The 21,368-nt window shown below is 38.4% G+C and overlaps 1 protein-coding gene across 6 annotated transcripts in view; it reads left to right on the top strand.

Annotated features, from left to right (window-relative positions):
* DYNC1I1 (dynein cytoplasmic 1 intermediate chain 1) overlaps positions 1-21,368 on the top strand; it is a 314,653-nt gene that overhangs the window by 222,508 nt on the left and 70,777 nt on the right. For 5 of the 6 annotated variants that reach the window (XM_017525159.2, XM_037737288.1, XM_017525161.2 and 2 more), the window contains one exon: positions 20,013-20,159. The exons of the other annotated variant lie outside the window; for it this stretch is intronic. In XM_017525159.2, the coding sequence (XP_017380648.1) occupies positions 20,013-20,159 (147 nt within the window). The remainder of the gene's footprint in view (positions 1-20,012; positions 20,160-21,368) is intronic. 6 annotated transcript variants of the gene reach the window in all.

The following is a 21,368-nucleotide window of genomic DNA, read 5'->3' on the forward strand; positions in this document are numbered from 1 at the left end:
AAAAAAAAAAAAAAAAAAAAAAAAAAAAAAAAAAAAAAAAAGAAAAAAAAAAAAACACTTGAAAGGTTATCCTTTAATATCCCTACTGAAGAATGAAAATCAGTTTTTGCAATAGAGCTCAATTTACAGATATTTTCATTTCTCTGTCGTACTTCATCTCAAAGAATTGATATAATCTAAAAAGTGGTTAAAATTATTAAAATAGTTTCCATAGTAGAAAATTAAATGATTTTACTAACTGTCAAAGTCAGTGTTTAAACTGAGATAATTTGAATTATATTTCATATAGTGATCATGTCACTGGGATGTCTAAACATTCTTTGGAAAAGTAATAATCCCTGATTCTGATTTCTCATCAACAGAAAACTGACTAAAGTTTAGGAATATTAGCCACCAATCGCTTTTATTTGCAAAAACCTAAAGAGAAGGCTGGTTTTCATGAGGAATTTTGAATTTAACATATTCTCCACCTTGAAACGATTAACCCTTTAGGAACCTTTCTAAATTTTTCTTAGGTATATTTTCTTCTCAGAGAGTCATGAAACTGCTTCAAATACTTGATTTAAAATATATTTGAAAGTTAAATAGCATTATATTATGTTATTAAATATAAGATAGCAAAATATTATGTTATATTATGTTGCTTTGTAACATCAAATTTGTTTCCTATCTATCCATCTATCTGTCTATCCATAGATCTAGCAATCACTAAAATGCAGGTTTTCCTAGGCCACAGCAGACTGGTTTTTAAATGAGTTCATACTAACAGTATAAAACATATTTCTCTGGTCCTCACATCATTTTTAACTTAGGCCCTCTGGGGTCTTCACATTCTCCCACAATTCTCCTTAGAGTTCTCAGAGGATATTGCAAATGTGTTTATGAATAAGACTCCAGTGACTGCCCATGAAGCTAAAAGCAGATTGCAATGATTCCAGTATTCAAGCCTCAAGGCCTTGCCCTCTACTCCATCCCCATTAGCATCTGAGGGCTGGCCTCACTCACTCCAGAGCAAGCTCTGCCACTAGGTGCTGGTTTCCATTGCTGCAGCGCCATTATGGTTGGTGATGTTCCAGACCCCTGAGTAGCTCTGGGCCTTCCAGAACTGAAGCCAGCAGGCTCGGGGCATATTCCTTGAAGAAGGAGACAAAAATGATTCTCTCCCCCAAAGTGTATATTCTTTATCTCAAGGAAGCCTAAACACACAGGCTGGATACTCCACTTGTTCATAATAAATACTGTTCCAGTAGCAAGCACATTTTTGCAAATAGAGCTCTGCATACCTCTCCCACTGATCTGCTATTCATGCCTTCCACACTGTGAACACTGCTTAGACTCAAACCTGACTACCTGTTTAATTATACTTCAAGTTTGAAATGTAATGCACTGGGGCAGATGACATTTTATCCAGAGCAATTCAACAGATATTTACTGCACCTAGCACTGTGCTAGGTACTGAGGCCACAGTGATAAATATGACCTGTTTCCTGCCTTTGAGGAGTCTGTCCCTGCCCCACTAGATCAAAAGCAAGAATGAGCGATCTGAGGTAGAATGCACGGTACGAAACAAATAATTAGTGCGTGGTTTACCCAGAACACCCCCAGCCACTGCAGTGTCACCGACTTAAGGTGGACAGTGGAGTGGAGGTGGGAATGGTTAGGTTCATTTGTGGAAAAGGACTTTGGAAGTCTGAGCTAGCTAGCATTAGGAGGAAGGCGACCTCACATGAAGAATACCTACCTCCTACCTCAAGATCCTGCAAATGGTTTGAGGATGGCTGGTGAACCACAGGTATTCCTAAGGCTGGTTCTTATTAGGCAGGGAAAACTAGAAGCCTCGCTTTTCCTCATCCTTGCTGTGGAATGAAACCAATAAAGTCAGTTACTATTTAGACAAGTGAGTGAGTGCTGTTTGTTTGAGAGATTGTACTGTTCCTGGGGAGGGCCTGACCAATAGAAGCCTCTGAAGGCATTTTTGGGGTAGAGAGAGAGCCCAGCTAGAGGGTCGTTCAAGTAATGTAAGAATCAGTGGCAACTCTGTTAATGTTATTAGGTGAAATCTGCCTAATCAAGATCATAAGGAAAGCCTTACCTTTGCATACGTATTTTTGTTATTGTACAAATAAAACAAGTAGCTCAAAATCTAGCACAGTGACTGTATGCAAGGCTAAACATCTGTAGAAGAAAAGCACTTATAAGAAGTTTGCATTGCCAGATGCTTGGCATCATGTAATCAAAACATTTTGAATGTATTTTAAAATGGTATTCCAGATGTGTGACAACTTTGAGCTTAGCTATGGCCATTGTCTGAATTTTGGAAGGGGAGTGGAAGACTGAGTTTGCTATTCAAATTATAGAGGAAAATTGAATTCTTACTGCTTTGTTGGTCTGATTGACTTGGGAAAAGATAGCTTTTAATTTTATTTTTTGCCTTTCTACCAATTTCTTCAACACTGCATTTGACCTGACAAATGTAAACACTGTCAAACTTTCCACAGTACTTTGCACTTGCCATAAGAAAGATGTTATTGCCACCAGTGGTGGTGTTATTGCCACCAAGGGGTGACATTTCTTGACTCTGAAAGAAGTCTAGTTATTTAGAATTGAACTTGTATTTTGTGCTTACTTACCCTAGTTCTTGATATTCAATATACTTAATATGTATCAATTTGCCCAGTTTCTTTTCATTTTAAGGCTCATGCTCAAGAACATGGAATTAAGTAAGGACAAAAAGTAAGTTAAATAAAGTAGAGGGGGTTTTTTGCCTTAACTAGATTTTTCCATAGAAACTCAATTCTTCAGTGAGAGTTATGTGCTGTATTAAACCTAGTGTAGGATATTTGTATGTGCACAAAGTAGGTGCCAAATATTCAATGACTTACTAGAACCATAGGAAAAATTGCTCAGGAGAATTTGCACCTTGTGAGATTTGCTGTTATTTCCTCTAGGCCACATGGAGATATTCTGCTTGTGCTTAAGTTCATTAGTAAGTAAACCTGTGAATTTTGTCATTGATATGCTATCATAGCCAATTTTAAAAGAAGAGAAAGGCTCACATAGAAAATTCTGAAGTGGTGGTGTGCATCAGTCTAGTTCTGAAGATATATCTTTCTGTCAACATACTTGAGTATACTGTTCAATTAACTTCCAATCATTCCTAATTAGTCTTTGACACCAGTTATGTATATAATACATTGGTATAACTGGCATTGGGCAAATATAACAGGTTGTCATGTCTTTCTGAAGCTACAGTTAATTTAAAGATAAGACGACATCCCTGTAATTGAATGGGTAGAAGTTTGCCCAAGTGATACATACGCATCAGCGTAAAATGTCAACTGCTTCAAAACAAGTGAAAAATTTAAAAAATGAAAACATATTCCTATGGTCTGCCAAAACAATCCTGAAATTTCATCTGCATTGGTGGAAGGAGGGTTGGGACAGTGGCAGGAAGCTTATTGTTACATTTTTTTATGCCATGAGAACAAATTTGAAAAAGTTTTGACAGAAGATGTATGGATTGTGATTGATGTGATGGTTGGTAGCACCTCTACTTCGAGATTAGTTCCGTCAATGTAACTTAGATCTGAAAGATTTATTTTGGAGGAAGAGGGTATGTGACTCAGGGGTTGTAAATAATGGCAGAGTTTGGGGGTTTGCTGGTAAGGCTACAGTATGCTCCATGCATCTCCACTTCAGTCTGAAGATTACCATCCTCTCTTTTTTGTTGGTTGATCTGTTTGAAATGGTAATTGGGAAAGGAGTTTAGTATGAGATGGGAAGTAGAAAGGCATTTTAAATCTCTATTCTGCCTGGAACTTTAACTGTCTTAATATGAGAGTAAGCGATTCAAATTAACCTCTTTAGGAAAATCTCACAACAGATTATATTCTAGCAGGTGAAAGAAAGTAGAATAGAATTAGAGTACATATTTAAAGCCAGAACATAAACTCAGGTGAACATGAGCTTGAGTAAGTATGAAGATTGTTTGTCTGGGAGTGTACAGTAGACATGTGACCCTGACTTTAGCTAGTGATGAGCTATGGGAATCAGCTGAATTTACACAGACTTTGAAATGTTTAATTTATAAATTTCTCAAAATATTTACAAATTTGTCAAGTATTTGTTGATCACTCTGATAGAACAATGACCACCCAAAGACATCCCTATTCTTATACTAGGAGCCTATGAATGTTACCTCATGTGGCAAAAGGGACTCTGCAAATAGGATTAAATTAAGGATTTATTTTTATTTTTATTTTTCCACAGGTTGTTGGGGTACAGGTGGTGTTTGCTTACATATGAGTAAGTTCTTTAGTGGTGACTTGGGGAAGGTGGGAAAGGGGGCGAGGGATAAAAGACTACAAATGGGGTGCAGTATACACTGCTCAGGTGATGGGTGCCCCAAAATTTCACAAATTAAGGATCTTGAAATGGGGAGTTTATCCTGGAATATGTGGGTCAGCCCAATGTGATCACGAGAGATCTTCTAAGTGAAAGAGAGAGAGAGGCAAAGAGGGTCAGACTCAGAGAAGGAGATGTGAGGATGGAAGCAGAGTCAAAAGGTGTGATGTGAGAGACTCAACCAACCCTTGCTGGCTTTGAGTGTGAAAGGTGGCATGAGACAAGAAACGAGGGTGGCCTCTAAAAGCTGGAAAGAAGGCAAAGAAGTTGATTGTCCCCTAGAGCCTCCAAAAAGAAACATAGCATTGTCTACCCCTCGTTTTTAGTCCTTCCAACGTCCACAGCTGTAAGATAATAAATTTGTGTTGTTTTAAGCCTCTACGTGTGTCATAATTTGTTTTTTGTTTTGTTTGAGACAGGGTCTTGCTCTGTCACCCAGGCTGGAGTGCAGTGGCATGATCTCAGCTCACAGAAGCCTCAACCTTCTGGGCTCAAGTGATCCTCTTGGCTTAGCCTCCCAGGTAGCTGGGACTACAGGCATGCACCACTAAACCTGGCTAATTTTTGTATTTTTTGTAGAGACAGATCTTTTCCTTGTTTCCCAGGCTGGTGGTCTTAAACTCCTGGGTTCAAGTGATCTGCCTGCCTCAGCCTCCCAAAGTGCTGGGATTACAGGTAATTTGTCACAGCAGCAAAAGGAAACTAATGCTAATGCCTACCAATTCTTAGGAACTGGCTTAAGCACAAAGAACAACACAGAGAGAAGAGAAGCCCATCTCCTGCCCTTCTGAGGCTTCCAACTCCAACGGGTCCATTTTGTTGTGCCAGTGAAGAAATTAAGTCAAAAAGAATTAACATGATTTTCACATAGAAAATCAGTCTTAAGTACCAGTACATGGATCTTTCTACTGTATCTGTATCCGTGAATAGGATGAAGGGGAAAGAAATCGCATCCTGCCTCTTCCCCACAACCTTTGTGTGTTACCCTAAGGGCTGCTATCCTCTGACCAGAGCAGGAAACAAACAGGTTAATGACAATCTAACCTTTTTTTACTTAGGAGAAATCATCTATAGAATAGAGTCATGCTTTTGCATTCTAAAGAGCTGGAACTACCTATAGCCATTAAAGGAAGGGAAGATGGCCTGTTCTCTCAGGCAGTGGCCCTTAACTTAACTGAAGAAGCTACGTCCTAAAAGAGTTAAGTCCCGTGAACAAAGTGACACAGCTGTAGAAAGACAGCCTTTCCAGACGTGAGTTTCCTGACTCCCTTTTCAATTTCTGCCCCTTCTCCCAGCAGACAGGTAAGGTTCCAGATGCTTTTTCAGAATCTGAAACAGGAATCCAGTGCCTTTCACTAACCTACTTCCTAGCACACTGTGTGGATTACAAAGGGAAATTAACATGTAAAGAAATCCTTTGGAAACTAAAGGAGCCATGTTAGTTCTCTTGCTATATTATTTGGCTGGTCTCACTGTTGGTATCATTTTCAAGTGTGGGGCTTGATTTAATAGAGACAGCCAACAACTGTGGATCTAATCAAATGGGCTCAAAGCACGTAACTTTTAGTGTAGGGAGCTATAAGAAATATTTTCAAGTTTTGGAATGTTCTGAAAGGAATAAGGCAGAAAATATTCAAAGGGAGCTGGAAAATCAAGCTCAGAGATCTTGTTTTTCAGGCTGTTATAGTCACTTTGTGAAGTATTGCAGACAATTCATTATAATTTATCACACTGATACTCATAGATTGGATGAAGCCCAAACACAACTGAGTTCGATGCATATTAAATTACCTCTTACTTAAAAGGAGGGTGGTCTTACCAGGGAAGGATGGAGTTCATTAGCAGGCTCAGAAGCTTTCCTTAACTCTTCATTATCTGGTTTCATACTATTCCTGGCTCCACAGGATCATTGAACACCTTCCTTTTTTTCAACTCCTGAAGAAGTGCACCAGACACATTGTGAATCTCACCAACCACCAATTCCAAAGATAAAACACTCATCATCACAAGTCTATACACAAAACACAAATTACTAGGAAATCTGTTCTTAGTGTTTATATAAAATCATTTTTTAGAGAAAAGAAAGAATACTGCCCTTGTGCATTTAATTTAGATTTATATAAAGCAAAATGTTGCCTTTTATTATAATTGACTGACACATACATTGGGTATGTTTAGGAATTTATGATCACATTTCTTCTAGCTGACCCATAATATCTCCCATATAAATTTGATGAGGAACATGGCTCAGAATAGAATTCTACTGACAGATGGTCTTTAATATGCCTCTAGACTCTTCTCCCTGAACTGGAAACTTCAACGTCTATGTAAATGCCCCTTAATGTGTACATCCTATCTTATGATCAAAAATAAGATTTCCCTTGTGGACTGAGAAAAATTCTTGAAGTGTTGTAAATTTAATCATTTGATTCCCCCAGAATTTTTATTAACATATTTTTCTTTATCTCTGGGTTTGTTATTTTGTCCTTTTAAAAACCAGCTAAGGTTGAACTCTGGGGAATTTGATTCCCATTTGTCTGTTGATCTTCCAAGTACATATAAATGTTATGGTAAGAGGAGATTGCCTTTAGCTTAGAAATGAACCCACAAGGACACATTTCTGTTCCTTTCTACACTGCAGCCATTCTCAGTCTTTGGGTCTCTTGCAAAACTTCAAAGACTCTTCTGTAGACATGGCATTGGTGTAGAAATTGAGGGCTTTGTGAGATTTGGGATTGGTTAACAATTTAAAAAATCAGTTTACCCATGTCTCTTCCATACATCTTATAGTAAGCACTTAAGTCCAGTTTTTTCAGTTATTTTCAGTACTTCAAAGTAGCAGCTTATCAACAGAACCTCCAAGGTAGACATAGTCCTGAGAGGTCGCCTGGTTCATCTTTGTGCCTTAGGCATAAGCATATCTAAGTCATTCTAGGCAGATAAAAAAAGAGACAAATCTTCACTAAGACTGTTTCTGCCTTTGGCCTCATTGCTTTGTTGGGTGTAGGGCTTCACTTCTTATTTTCTTCTCCAAGGTTTATATTCACCACATAGTTTTAATGTGAAGAAGGACTCATTCTTGCCAAATTGTTTTATTTTATTGCTAAATTTAGAGTGATCCAACTGATTCTGTGTACTGTCACAGCTGGCAAAACCACCACAGTTATTCAGAAAAACCATGTGAAGAGGGTGTGCATAGTGGAACACTTCAGGGTTTGTTTTTTTTTTTTAATGGTCTCCCTATAATTTCTGACCTACGTGCCTTGGTAATGATCTAATGTGGGCTAGTCCATGATTCTTTGGGTGGATCCTCCAAATGTAGGTTTATTTTAACAGCAAGGAATTATTGAGTTACGTATAGAGACTGAATTTTTTTCTTTCTTTCTCAGCCTCCTCATGCAATAAAACCTGAATTCTACAAATTCAGAAAGAAATTGTCCAAAGAAGGACACATGTATGATGCAATTGTTTTCAGACATTCTTGCCATTGCAACAGTTCTGAATCTGATTAGCTTATTTTTTATATTGTGCTGGTAAAAAAAAGAATACTTGATAACTGAATTCTTTTCTTGGACTCTGTAGCTGATTAACGTTACTGCTTCTTTTACATGGCCCAGGAAGGGAACACAGACTAAGAAGCTGACTCTTTTTTTACATGCTTACTCTGTCAAGAACAAGAAGGAAGGGCCATATTTTTGAATGCTGTATTTTCTCCCCTTGCAAGGACTTAGTACTTTTTCAATAAAAATGAATTTAATTTGTGGCTACACTTTAAGTAAGATGGTTTGATGTCCACGTAGAGCAGTCCCAGCTCTGGATTTAGAGAAGTTGTGTGGCTGACTCCCTTCATGTCACTTTCATGTGGTTGGGTGAGCCATTCTCAGAAACCCAAAGCATTTCTGAAGATCCTAAACTGGAGACATTCACAAGTCTTCCCTCCCTTTTTGCTATTAATCCTTCAAGTTTTAACAAGCACCACAGTTAATGCTGCCTACACTTTTTCCTGTCAACTTGGAACTCTTTCTTCTGTCTTGAGTAATCTGTTCTCTCTAGTTCATACTTACATAAATCAAAGAGGTAGATGTCAACACACACCATATCCAAATATCAGCTTCCTTTCTCTTAATTAAGCAGGACTTAGACATTTGATTTGAAGAAACTGTTACTTTTTAACATACAAAGGCAACCATATAATCATCTTCATCTCTTCCTGTTATTTTTTATCTCTGTAAATAAAACAAAGTTTGCCTTCGCCTTGTACCACATCACTATTCCAGTCTAGGCCTAGTAACTTGGGTTTTATATTTTCTAAAAAAGAGACAAGAACATTTAGTAAACTGTTGGCAGTCAATACTGAAAAAGCCACCTTTGATCTGAACATGCTTCAGTGAACATTATTGTCAGATATTGATAGTTTTGAACTTTTTCCTAAATGCAAGCCATCCTTTTATTTCCAAAATATGACTATTTTGCCCAAGATGATTCTATCTCTCAATGAGACAACTGTGAAAAAAGTATGCATATTATTTCATATTGTTTGAGTTCAGGAATGTTCCGCAGGTCCTGTGTTTATGTCTCTAAGTAAGAAGTTCCATTTTTTTGTTAAAGCACACAATAGTGGCCCTATTCTCTTTTCATAATAATAACTAATAATTCACATAATTATTTTGATTGTAGAAACACTTAATTTCAAATAGACACACTTCATTTCAAAAGAACTTGTTGGATTGTAATGGCTTTTTTGGTTTGGTTATATAGTGATAAGATGAAAACAAAGCATTTTCTCCCAAAGTGCTGACAGTCAATGCAGAGCTTGTCAGGAGTGACCCAATTGGTTTTCAGGCTGCTAGCTGTTCATTAGACTCTCCTGAAATGATTAATTGGTCTCAATCAGTTTCCAGCAGGAAGTACCCACCTCATGGTAAATATCACCACAATTGGTGCTAATTAGCTCTGTTGTCACCTGTCGCAACTGATAGGCTGGGAGCTGAGTGAGGTGAGTGATCTCTACACCAGCAGCAGAAACCCAACTGGAGAGAGGTCACAGACTCACCGCCAAGGCCAAGGTAACAGGCAGGGAGCCCGCAAGCCCTATCTGCCATGTGAGTATGCATGAAGCTTAGCTTGTGACTGCCAGTCCCACAGAGGTGAGGAAGTCAGAAATGCGGTGCTCAGGAGGGACGTGTATCTTAAAGAGAAAAGGCACCTGCATTCAACTGATGAAAGTCTTCACAGTGTATCGGTGCCAAGCTGTAGTTCAACTCTGGACTTTGCCGCTTACTGTGAATTCGATCCTAAGCCGGTGGCTTACTTCTCTGAGCCTGGGTTTCCTGATCTGAAAAAATGTAGGCAAAATTACCCACCTAGTAGGACTGATACAGCGATGTGTAGTATACGTTTGACACTTACTTAGTAAGTGCTCAAAAATTTTGGAATGCTGACCACAAGTAAATAGCCATGTAGCTGGGGTGACAGTGATAATGTTCATTAGCCTTCCTAACAATAAACAAGAAAACTCCTAGTGTCTACATGGAGAGTGATGCTGAAGAGAAGTTGGGACCTAAACCTTCACATCATTTTTATTTATCATTTTCTAAGAACCTAATTATTTCAGTGGGGAGGAGAAACAAGGAGAGATGTAAAAACTAGCAAATAACGAAGGAAACTAAGCAATGGTATTCTAGCAGAGGAACATATCATATGCTTCTCAGTTGGGCTGGTTGTGAAAATAACACATGATTCCATAAGAGAAATATCCAGGCCTACACTGCTGCAGAAGGAAACTTATCCCACAATGACATTGGGCTATATTTCATGAATTAATTGTTTTAGAACTGTGTTTTCCATTTTTCTCCATGAAGCACCTTGATGTTTGTTAAATACACAGATAACTAGACCTCTACCTTGGAAATTCTGATTAAGTAGATCCCAATGGGGTCCCAGGGATTTGTGTTTTTGTTTCTTTGTTTGTTTTAATTAACAAGCAAAAATTGTACATATCTATAGTATACAACATGTTTTGTTTGATATGTGTATACTGTGGAAATACTAAATCAAGCTATTTAACATACAAATCATTTTTTGTAGTGAGAACACATAAAGTTTACTCTCTGCAGTTTTTAAATATATAACATATTGTTATTAACTATAGTCACCATGATGGACAGTAGATACCTTGAACTTATTTTGTGTCCTTTGCCTAACATCCCCCCAGTCCTCCTATCCCAACCTCTGGTAACTAATCTATGTTTTTAATGAATTCTCCAAGTGCTTTTTTTAAATTCAGATAAGCTTGAGAACCATTAATTTAAAACAGTCCTTTTCACACTTGACTGCAAAATACTGATGCCTGAGTCCCACCCCAAGGAATTCTGATTCAATTGGTATAGGATGTGGCTGAGCATTTGAGACTTTTTAAAGCCCCCCAGTTGATGCTAAGGTACAGGCGAATTTGGAGTAATACTGATTTAAAAAATAGTCTGAAGCGTACCTGTAAATGATTGATACGAAATAATCAGATGTAAAATTGCATCACAGATCAATAAAGTCCAGCTCTAATTCAAGGTGTGAAAGAACTGTCAAGAATAAAGACTTAAAATAGTTCAACCACATAACAAGTGATGTCATAACGTATTACTAGATCATCGGGACAACCTTGATCATCAGGAGAGGACGAAGAATTAACTACTGAAATTATTGGAGAAATATTTGTTAAGCAAGAGGAGTCCTCTGGACCACTTATAGTCTTTGGAAATGTTTCTTCAAATCAGGAGGTAGTAATTTCTAATTCTATATGGGAATATATTGTTTATTTGTCTTTAAACTACATTACCCAATTCAAATATTCCAACAGCCCCATGGGAAAGAGGCAAAGAAAATGCCTGTTCCATAAGTAGGGCAAGAACTATCATGCTTCTATTAAGAACAAAAAATTAAGGCTTAGATGCCTCATACCCATTAGGATGGCTAATACTAAAAAGAAGGAAAAAAAATACAGAAAACAGAAAATAGCAAGTGTTGGTGAGGGACATGGAGAAATTGAAACCCTTATGTATTGTGGATGGAAGGTAAAATGGTGTGGCTGCTTGTACTGGTCTGTTTTCGCACTGCTGATAAAGACATACTTGAGACTGGGCAATTTACGAAAGAAAGAGGTTTAATATGGACTTACAGTTCCACGTGGCTGGGGAAGCCTCACAATCATGATGGAAGGCAAGAAGGAGCAAGTCATGGATGGCAGCAGGCAAAACAAAACAAAACAAAACAAAATCTCATGCAGGGAAACTCCCCCTTATGATATCATCAGATCTTGTGAGACCCACCCATCACCACGAGAACACCATGGGAAAGACCTGCCTCCATGATCCAGTTATCTCTCACTGGGTCCTTCCCACAACATGTGGGAATTCAAGATGAGATTTGAGTGGAGACACAGCCAAACCATATCACTGCTACAGAAAACAGTGTGATGATTTAACAAAAATCAAAGATAGAACTACATTATGATCTAGCATTTTCACTTATGGGTATGTACCCAAAATAATTGAAACCAGGATCTCAAAGAGATATTTGTGCACCCAGGTCCTTAGCAGCATTATTCACAATAGCCAAGAAAGTGTCTATTGATGAATTAATGGATAAAACCAGATGTGATATATGCATACAATGAAATATTATTCAGCCTAAAAAAGGAAATAAATTTTGACACATGCTACAGGATCGATAAACCATGAGGACATTGTGCTAAGTGAAATAAGCCAATCACAAAAGGATGAATACTACATGATAATACTTATGTGAGGAACCTCGAGTAGTCAGATTTGTAGAGACAAAGTAGAATTGTGGTTACCAGAGACTGGTGAAGAGTGATGGGGGATGGAGGAGGAATGAGGAGTTAGTGTTTCGTGGGTACCAAGTTTCAACTGGAGAAGATAAAAAGGTTCTGGAGATGGATAATGGTGATGGTTACACAGCAGTGTGAATGTGTTTAATGTCACTGAACTGTACACTTGAAAATGGTTAGGATGGTAACAAATTTTATGGGTATTTCACCACAGTAAATAATTTATAAGTGTGTCCTCCAAATATGCAAACAAACAACTTAAGGCCTGAAGGATTCACACAACTAGTAGGGTATCAGAGCAGAAACTCAGTTCTTGGGACTCTGAGTCTGCCAATCCTCCCTTTCTACCTCCCTACTTCTCAGGGAGTAGAAACTGAAGATGATGCTCAGGAAGAAGGAAAGAGGGATAAGTAATTGTTTGAGGAAAGAGTCATCCAAGCAGTCCAGACCCAGTTGTCTTAAAGATAAGAAATAAGGTTGGTAAATTTCATGAGGTCAGAACATGTCTGCACACTTGCAACAATTAAGATGCATTTTACATACCACAAATTTACCCTCTTAAAACATACAATTTTGTGTGTTTTTAGTATATTCACAAAATTCTTCAATTAGCATTGTCTAATTCCAGAACATTTTTATCATCACGTAAAGAACCCCACACTTAGTAGTCATTCCTCATTCCCTCCAAACCCAGCCCTAAGCAACCACAACTCAGCTTTCTGACTCTACTGATTTGCCTATTTTGGGCATTCTATGTAATGGAATCATACAATAAGTGGCCTTTTATGAGTTGTTTCAGTTAGCATAATGATTTCAAGGTTCATCTATGCCCTAGCATACATCAGTATTTTATTCTTTCTGTTGCCAAACATTCCATTGTATGGATTTACCACATTTCATTTATTCATTCCTCAGTTGAGGGACATTTGAATTGTTTCCACTTTTTAACTATTATGAATAATGCTGCTATGAACATTAGTGTACAAGTGTTTGTGCAGACATATTTTTTCAATTATCTTGGGTATATACCTAGGAGTGGAATCGCTGGGACATATGATAATTCTATGTTTAACTTTTTGGAGAACTGCCAGACTGTTCTCCAGAGTGGCTGCACAATTGTACATTCCCACAAGCATTGTAATGAGTGTTCCAATCTCTCCACCTTGTCACCAACACTTATTTCCATTTTTAAAAAATTATAGCCAGCCTAGTGGATGTGAAATGGTATGCCATTGTGGTTTGCACACTACCTTTGTATTCTCAGCATAAAACCCAGGGCAAGGCACATGATAGGGTCTAAATATTGAAAGCCATGAAAATTCCAAGGAATTCTAAGAAAGGTCATCAGGATAATGGATTTCTGATCTATGGGAAATCAAATTTTAGAATTAGCTGCTTTTTATTTCTTAATACAAACCATGTCAAGAAGGAGCAGGTAGCAAAGTCAGTCGTTGCTCCTGGCCATCCCCACATTAATGGGGTGATTACTTTTGGTAGAAGCTTACTCCTCTTAGAATTTAGAAGAATAGCCTGTGCACCAGGACAGAGACTTAGAGAGAGGAGGGGAGAGTTTTAGAAGAAAAAAGAGGCTGGATATGTTGGCTCATACCTGTAATCCCAGCACTTTGGGAGGTGGAGGCAGGAGGATTGCTTAAGCCCAGGAGTTTGAGACCAGCCATGGCAACATAGCAGGACCCCATCTCTACGAAAAATTTAAAAATTAGCTTGGTGTAGTTGCATGTGCCTGTAATCCCAGCTACTCAGGAGGCTGAGGCAGGAGGATCCCTTGAGCCCAGATGCTGAGGCTACAGTGAGCTGTGACTGTGCCATTGCATTCCAGCCTAGGTGACAGAGTAAGACCTTGTCTCAATAATAATAATAATAATAATAATATAAAGAAAAAAGGACCCTTTCCCTTCCTCTCAATTGGAGTTAAGTTCCTGACCCATGACTCATGTCGTCTTGACCAGCTTACACCTTCCATGTTTCCAAATGGCTGGTGCTACATGATTGCCTATAGGAGAGGTTTTCAACAGCAGTCTCCTCCAACTAAACGTTTCCATTAACAAAAGAAATGTCTTTGTGGGTTTCTTAGATACTTGCAGAAATACACACTAGTTCACTAGTAGTCAGAGACGTCTGATCTGGCTGCCTCAAAGCCCTCTGACAGTGAAGCATTTGTTTTTAGGCAAATAAAACGTCAGCCACCATTAAACGGCATATGGCAACAATATGACCAGTCTCTCCCTGAGGACCATCCTCTCCCAAGAAGAGCGGGTACTTGAAATAGGAGATGCTTTTGAGAGCAGGACCCCTATTCCTCCCACCCAGGCATGATGGCTGGGGAGTGGGCAGAGTGCCACGCACAGAAGGTCACAGGCAACCAGATCAAATGGGAGCCTAGGGGGTGGGCGTCCCAGCGTGGAATGACCAAAGGTTGTTCACCCTGGGCAACTGGGTATGTGCTTAAGGGGAAGTACCATCTCTAAACTGGCCTGCATTAGCTCTACAAAATAGAAAACAGCTTCCACAGCCACTTAAAGACGGGTCTGGGCTAACTTGAATTGAATGCAGTGATGGTGTACGGTGAGTGAAGGGAGACATTCCAAGCAGAATCTCACCCTCGTCTCTGTGGAATTCCCTGTGAATGTTGTAAAATAAACTGACTTCTCTTTAAATTGATGATGAAGAGGTGGAACTCTGTTTAATGGGTCAGCTCATGTGCAAATGAACATGTGGCTATATGGATAAGGAGGTGGTCTGTCTTTGCAGGGACGGCCAGTAACTGGGCCATCTACTCAGAATTAAAAAACCATTTTCTCAGGAGCCTCTGGCCAAGGCATGCTGCTGAAAACACTGGAAATTGTCAATAGAGATGGCTTGGTCTTCAAAATATAGTCTGAAAACTTTGCTTGTCCTAACTTGGGGAAAAACATATTGGGCAAATAATCAAAATGCAATACTTGCCCTCTTGGAAATAGTGGTTCCTAATGTAACACTGTCTTTGTGTTATATGTGTTGAAATATTGACAGTCAGTCTTACCAGTTTTCCATCAAGCTTGTTACATATGAGCTGATATTTGTGAGCCCCTGATTTGACCAACAACCTGGCCACATCGATGAAATCAAAAGCTTGTGAAAATAGAGTTCAACTGTAGCAACAGGAAAGCTTACTTTGATTAGTTAACATTATTGAAAAATCCTCAGCAACTTTATAATTATTTTCTACTTGCATAAATGACCTGATTTGTTTTTCTTTTTAAAATATTTTGTAGCGATGGGTTTTGCCATGTTGCCCATGCTGGTCTAGAACTCCTAGGCTCAAGCAATCCTCCCGCCTTGACCTCCAAGGTGCTGAGATTACAGCTGTTAGCCTCTGTGCCCGACTTGATTTGAATTTTTTAAAGGCCATACATTATTTTTCAAAGTAATTCTAAGTCATTAATATTTTAAGGAATAAAATAAAATAGGTAATGAGTTAAGACTATAAAAATATCAATACACATAATATATATTCTCATAGAATAACAAAGCAAGGAAACTGCTTGTTTCCAGTTAATTTTGTTTGTCTACGTTTTATTAGTCTTAGTTTAATAATGCTTTATTATAACACTAAATAATTTAATATAAAATTTCAACTGCATAAGAAAGTAATGAAATTTTTTAAATAACAATGGTGTTATTAATAATGTTTTTTAAGATTTTATCTCCAGAAAAATAAACTGTTAAGAATGAAGGACAAAAAATCCCCCACACTTTTTAGTAGTGTCAACCAATCTTTCTGAAGTGCTTTTTTATTTTTAACCAAATAGAGATAATTGGCAGGATGATATCATCATTTGCTCTTTTTACTGACAGTCAGTAAATTCTATGACAATCAGCACAACAGCAGTGACTACATAGGTGGCTGTGTGAACAGCAGGGGGTTGCAACAGTTAAAGGTTTCCCAAACCTTTTACTGTAAGGATTGTTGATGTAGACTTTCCAAATTAGAAGATGAGCTCTCATTCTCCAAACTGTAGTTAAGACTATAAAAATATCTATAAACATATATTCTTACAGAATAACAAGGCAAATGAAAAATAATTAAGTCAGTCATCCAAATGTTGGCCACCGTTACATCAAACATCAGGGTATATAAAGACATCTTGCAAAATGACTGAATTCTCAAGTTTACATCTAGGTAACTGAGATCTTACTGCCTTAGTGTTTTTACATGAATAATAGTGGATAGTGTGGTGTACCCTGGAGATCTGTGTTGAACATAGAATAGATATGTAAATATATCTGTATATATTTAAACATATATGTCATGTAATAAATATAACATATATTATAATCAATGTGTTGAGCTTAAGATATAAGTGAAACTGATTAACATAACTATACCTTATCTTCCAAATAGAAAATGAAAAAAAAAGTCTCCTTTTCCTCATGGATATATTATAAAAATAGGTTTGCAGCAAAACAAAGTAGACTCTGGAGGCAGAACTCTGGCACTGCAAGGTGGTGTTACTCTTTTTTAGCATTCACTTGACTTTTTATCAAATTTAAATAGAATTCTGAATTTGAGATGGGGGAGCTCTTGTGACATTTAACGTTTTTGAAATGGTTTAGTAGTCCTTAGTTGGTGCTAAGTGTTGGATGATGAATGAAGGAAGAATGAACAAATTAATGAATGAACAAGTAGGTATTGGATTTATCATCCTATGGGGTTGGGTTCTAGTTGATTGCCAACTATGTTTCAGCTTTGTAGAAATACCTCCACTGTTGATTTTCCTCTGGTTTAGTCTCAACAAACAGTACAAGATTGGGAGGTATGTTTGCTAGGATTCAGCTGAAACACAGAAGCAATCAAGTGGTTGAATTCTGCATTTTTAAAATGAATGACATTCTTTTATCCATACTGATTCAAGCTTTGGTAAATTCAATTGTTGATACCACCTGGATAATTTTAAATCTTTCTGAAGCTTTAAAAAAAAAGTTTCCAACATAGCTCCAGCAACATAAGAATTTCATCAATTGAAAGCTAAGAAATCATTTATGTGGGATGTGTAAAACAAGAAGCTGACCAGCATTATTTTCTTTTTCTTTAATTCAGTATCATTATTGAAAGTTGTTCTTGAACTTTATGAAAACCAGATTGGGGCATGAGCATGTTCTCCATTGAATCACGTTCAAGGAATTGGAACAGAAAATCATTCAAAGTGGGGAAACATGACATTGAAAAATAGTCTACATTCTTTATTCTCCCTCAGAGTATCTGAGGCTGTTTCTGACTAGGAACCCTTAGTCTGATAGGAGATCTGGGTTTGGTTTCTGTGTGTGTGTGTGTGTGTGTGTGTGTGTGTGTGTGTGTGTGTGTGTGTGAATAGATGTTTAGTTTACTAGTCAAAAAGACGTCATAGATTTTTGTTTTGGGGTTTTTTGTTACTACTTTGCTAGCATATCAGTTATAACCTTGGATCCTCTTACTCATTTGCCTGAAAGTTGTGATTTCTCACCATTGTTCACAGAAAAAAAATCCAAATAATGCCATTCAAGGCTTTCTCCTGTCTAGCCCAGGCGATCTCTTTGCCACACTTCCTACTATTTGATTCTTCCATGCAAACCCCTTCCCAGCCAAAAAAGACTATAGGCTGATCACCTGTCCCATTTTGCTGCCTCCAGTCCTTTTCCCCCATTATCCTATCCTTCAGGAATGCCTTTTTCTTCTCTCCACTCTCTGAATGTTTCATATATACTTCAAGGTGTGATTCATTCTCTTCAATGAGGTCTTTCTAACCATCTCACCATTTCCAGCCTCCTCTCCACTCCCCTAACTAAAACAAATCTTCCCCTTTCATCTGTCCGCCTCACACACAGAGACACACATACACACCACATGCTCCTACAATTTAGTCATGGCATGTGTCACATTCAAGGCTGCTAGTTGGGTGTGCAAGTCGTGCCAAAGGGACACGTGGGGATGAAAATCCATCTTACTCTCCATTTGCCAAGGCATGTACTTGCCAACATGACTGTGTGTCTGCAGAGGACACCTTTTTCTGTTTTCCACAAAGGCACTGTATGGACTGGTAGCCCATCTGTTCATCTGTGTGCATGTTTTTTAGTTCCCTTTCCCAGAGCACAAGTTTGCTGAGGGCAATGACCCTTTTACTCCTACCATTCCTAGTACAATACCTTCCTTACACATGCTAAGTTCTCCATGACTTCATTTAATTTAATTAAGGCATGAAATGTATTCACTAAAAACAATTACTTCAGCTTATAAATGCAAATATGGAAAGAACTGTAGGAATCAAAATGGACTTATCAGATGCAGAACAGTAACTTGTCTGATTTTAAGTGCATTACGGTTCTATCAGCTAAGTAATTTCCTACAAAGTGTAGTGTCCAGTCTTTTGTGGAGCTTCAAAAACCACATTTGTGACAGACTATAACAGACCATGGCAGAGCTGGACTGAAATCCATTTCTGGCTGTTTGCTAAAATAGGCAAAGAATAGCTTTAAGAGTTTTCTAAAGTGGGCAGAATTAAGATCAGGAAGAATGCCCGTGGGAGGTGAGCGAATTTTAGGAGGTGCCAGTTGGATCAGTCTGAGGTTCGTATACTTCCTAGAAATCTACATTAAGTCAAAAACAAAAAGAAGATCTCATCTTTTTATTATTTTTATTATACTTTAAGTTCTGGGGCACATGTGCAGAACTTGCAGGATTGTTGCGTAGGTACACACAGGCCATGATGGTTTGCTGCCTCCATCCCCCCGTACATCAGGCATTATCCCTCCCAATGTTATCCCTCCTCAACCTCCATACCCACCTCTATCCCTTCCCTAGCCCCCCGCCCTCAAACAGACCCCAGTGTGTGATGCTCCCCTCCCTGTGTCCATGTGTTCTCATTGTTCAACACCCGCTTATGAGTGAGAACAAGCAGTATTTGGTTTTCTGTTATTGTGTCAGTTTGCTGAGAATGATGGTTTCCAGATTCACCCATGTACCTGCAAAGGACATGAACTCATCCTTTTTTATAGCTACATAGTATTCCATGGTGTATATGTGCCACATTTTCTTTATCATTGATGGGTATTTGGGTTGGTTCTAAATCTTTGCTATTGTAAACCGTGCCACAATGAACATACATGTGCATGTGTCTTTATAATAGAATGATTTATAATCCTTCGGGTATATACCCAGTAATGGGATTGCTGGGTGAAATGGTATTTCTGACTCTAGATCCTTGAGGAATCGCCACACTGGAAGACCTCATCTTAAAGTCCTTGAGGCTAGAATTACTCTGCCTTTACCAACACTGCAAATAGTATAATTTGATGTAGCCATGCTCTCAAAGTAAGGAATTTCTTCGTAAAGGCTTCAGTGCAGAATTAGTACTAGTTATGTTGCAATTATTTGTGATAAATGGGTAATGTTTATAAATCAAGCTTTAGAGACCACAAAACCATGATGTACTTAAGATAGGTTTTATGCCTATTTGATAACATGGACAAGACTTCAAATTTCAGATTTTAAGGAGTAATCATTGGTCAGCCTCTCCAAAGAAATTCCTGTGCCTATGTACAAAATTTCTTAGTAACTATGCAGTTTTACAGTCCCAGCTTTAAATTGCTTTTTGTTTTCCAGGATGTATTGCGTTTGCATGTTGAACTATTTTCAGGAAGAAACAAGCCTTCTACAACCATTTCACAGTGCATCTCTCTCTCTCTCTCTATTTCTCTCTCCCTCTCTCTCTCTCCTTTTCCCTGACAGTCCTCTGTGATGTCGGTCTGCTTTGCCCGTTTCCATCCTAACTTGGTGGTTGGTGGGACTTACTCGGGCCAGATTGTCCTCTGGGACAATCGCAGTCATCGAAGGACTCCGGTGCAGCGGACACCCTTGTCAGCTGCTGCACATACGGTAATGTAAACTTTTGCCACATCCCTGTGAGCCCCCAGGCCCTGAAAGAGAAAATAGCTCTACTTAGAAAAGTATGGATGTTGCCAGTAATGCCAAGTTGGGAGGATCTACTGTATTATGATTGAATCCTGACCGACTAAAAGTGGAGTGAAAAGTAGATGAAGGAAGCACTGGCTTTAGGGATATCTCTTAATAATCTACATGTGCTAGCATGTAGGGAGGATCTCCTTGGCTCTCCCAAAGGCCACCAGTAAAGAGAAACCTTGGAAGAGGCATCTGTGGAATTGTTTTCCCAAAGAAACCCAGTACATTTACATTGTAAGATGTAAACATGTATTTTCAAATAGATCCTGAAGAGTAAGCATTTTATGTCTAGGGATGATATGTGGGACTTTGCCAACAGGCCTTTTCCATTTGTGATTTGAGAGAGTACTTTGACTTTAAATTCTGGAATGTGTGGTATAAGTCTCAACATAAAGTCTAAAGTGACAGTATAATCCCTGGGGTTAAAAGTCAACATCTCAAAACCATTACCCATAATTTAGTAGAAGAGGTTCAGTATAGTGTTCATAAGACAACTACTCTGTCATTTCCTTTAAGAGAATGGCAGTTGTGTATAGCAATTGTTCAGAGGAATGAGAAGACAGGCACGTCTCCATCAATCCTTGCTACTTTGACACTCAGGGTAACTGATGTTCTTTCTCTGAAATACCCAAATTATGCCCAAGGATACAGCTCTACTCTTGTTTTCAATTTCCTTAATGCTTTTGCCTCATTTGTTTCGTATCCTGGCCTCAAAAGCACGCTGGCATGAAAAAGGACTGCCAACTACTTAGCTAAGTCCATGAGGAGGAAAATTCTCCCACTCTTGTAAGATTACCAATGGGAAATGACAAATACCAATTCAGCCTTAATTCTGATTGACTGGGGCCAAAGACACATGCAGGTGAAACTAGTTCTTGGGAAACTCGGGAAATTGCTCTTGCCTACCCCATTTCCCCAAACTAATAACAGAAAATTGTGGCCCAGGAGAAGATGGGCTTGATGCAGGTGTTAACTGAAGTAGTGTGAAACCATGTCTTGGCCCTGTTCGGATGGCTGGTGTATTTCTGAACATACCTTCTGAAATTTCCAAAATGGTGATTTTAAATGTTAGAAGATTTAGCAGTAAGCTTTTGGGAAGAATTCAAACCCAGGAGCTCTTCCAAA

This window comes from Cebus imitator, unplaced genomic scaffold (genome assembly GCF_001604975.1).
Source record: "Cebus imitator isolate Cc_AM_T3 unplaced genomic scaffold, Cebus_imitator-1.0 Scaffold37, whole genome shotgun sequence".
Taxonomy (NCBI): domain Eukaryota; kingdom Metazoa; phylum Chordata; class Mammalia; order Primates; family Cebidae; genus Cebus; species Cebus imitator.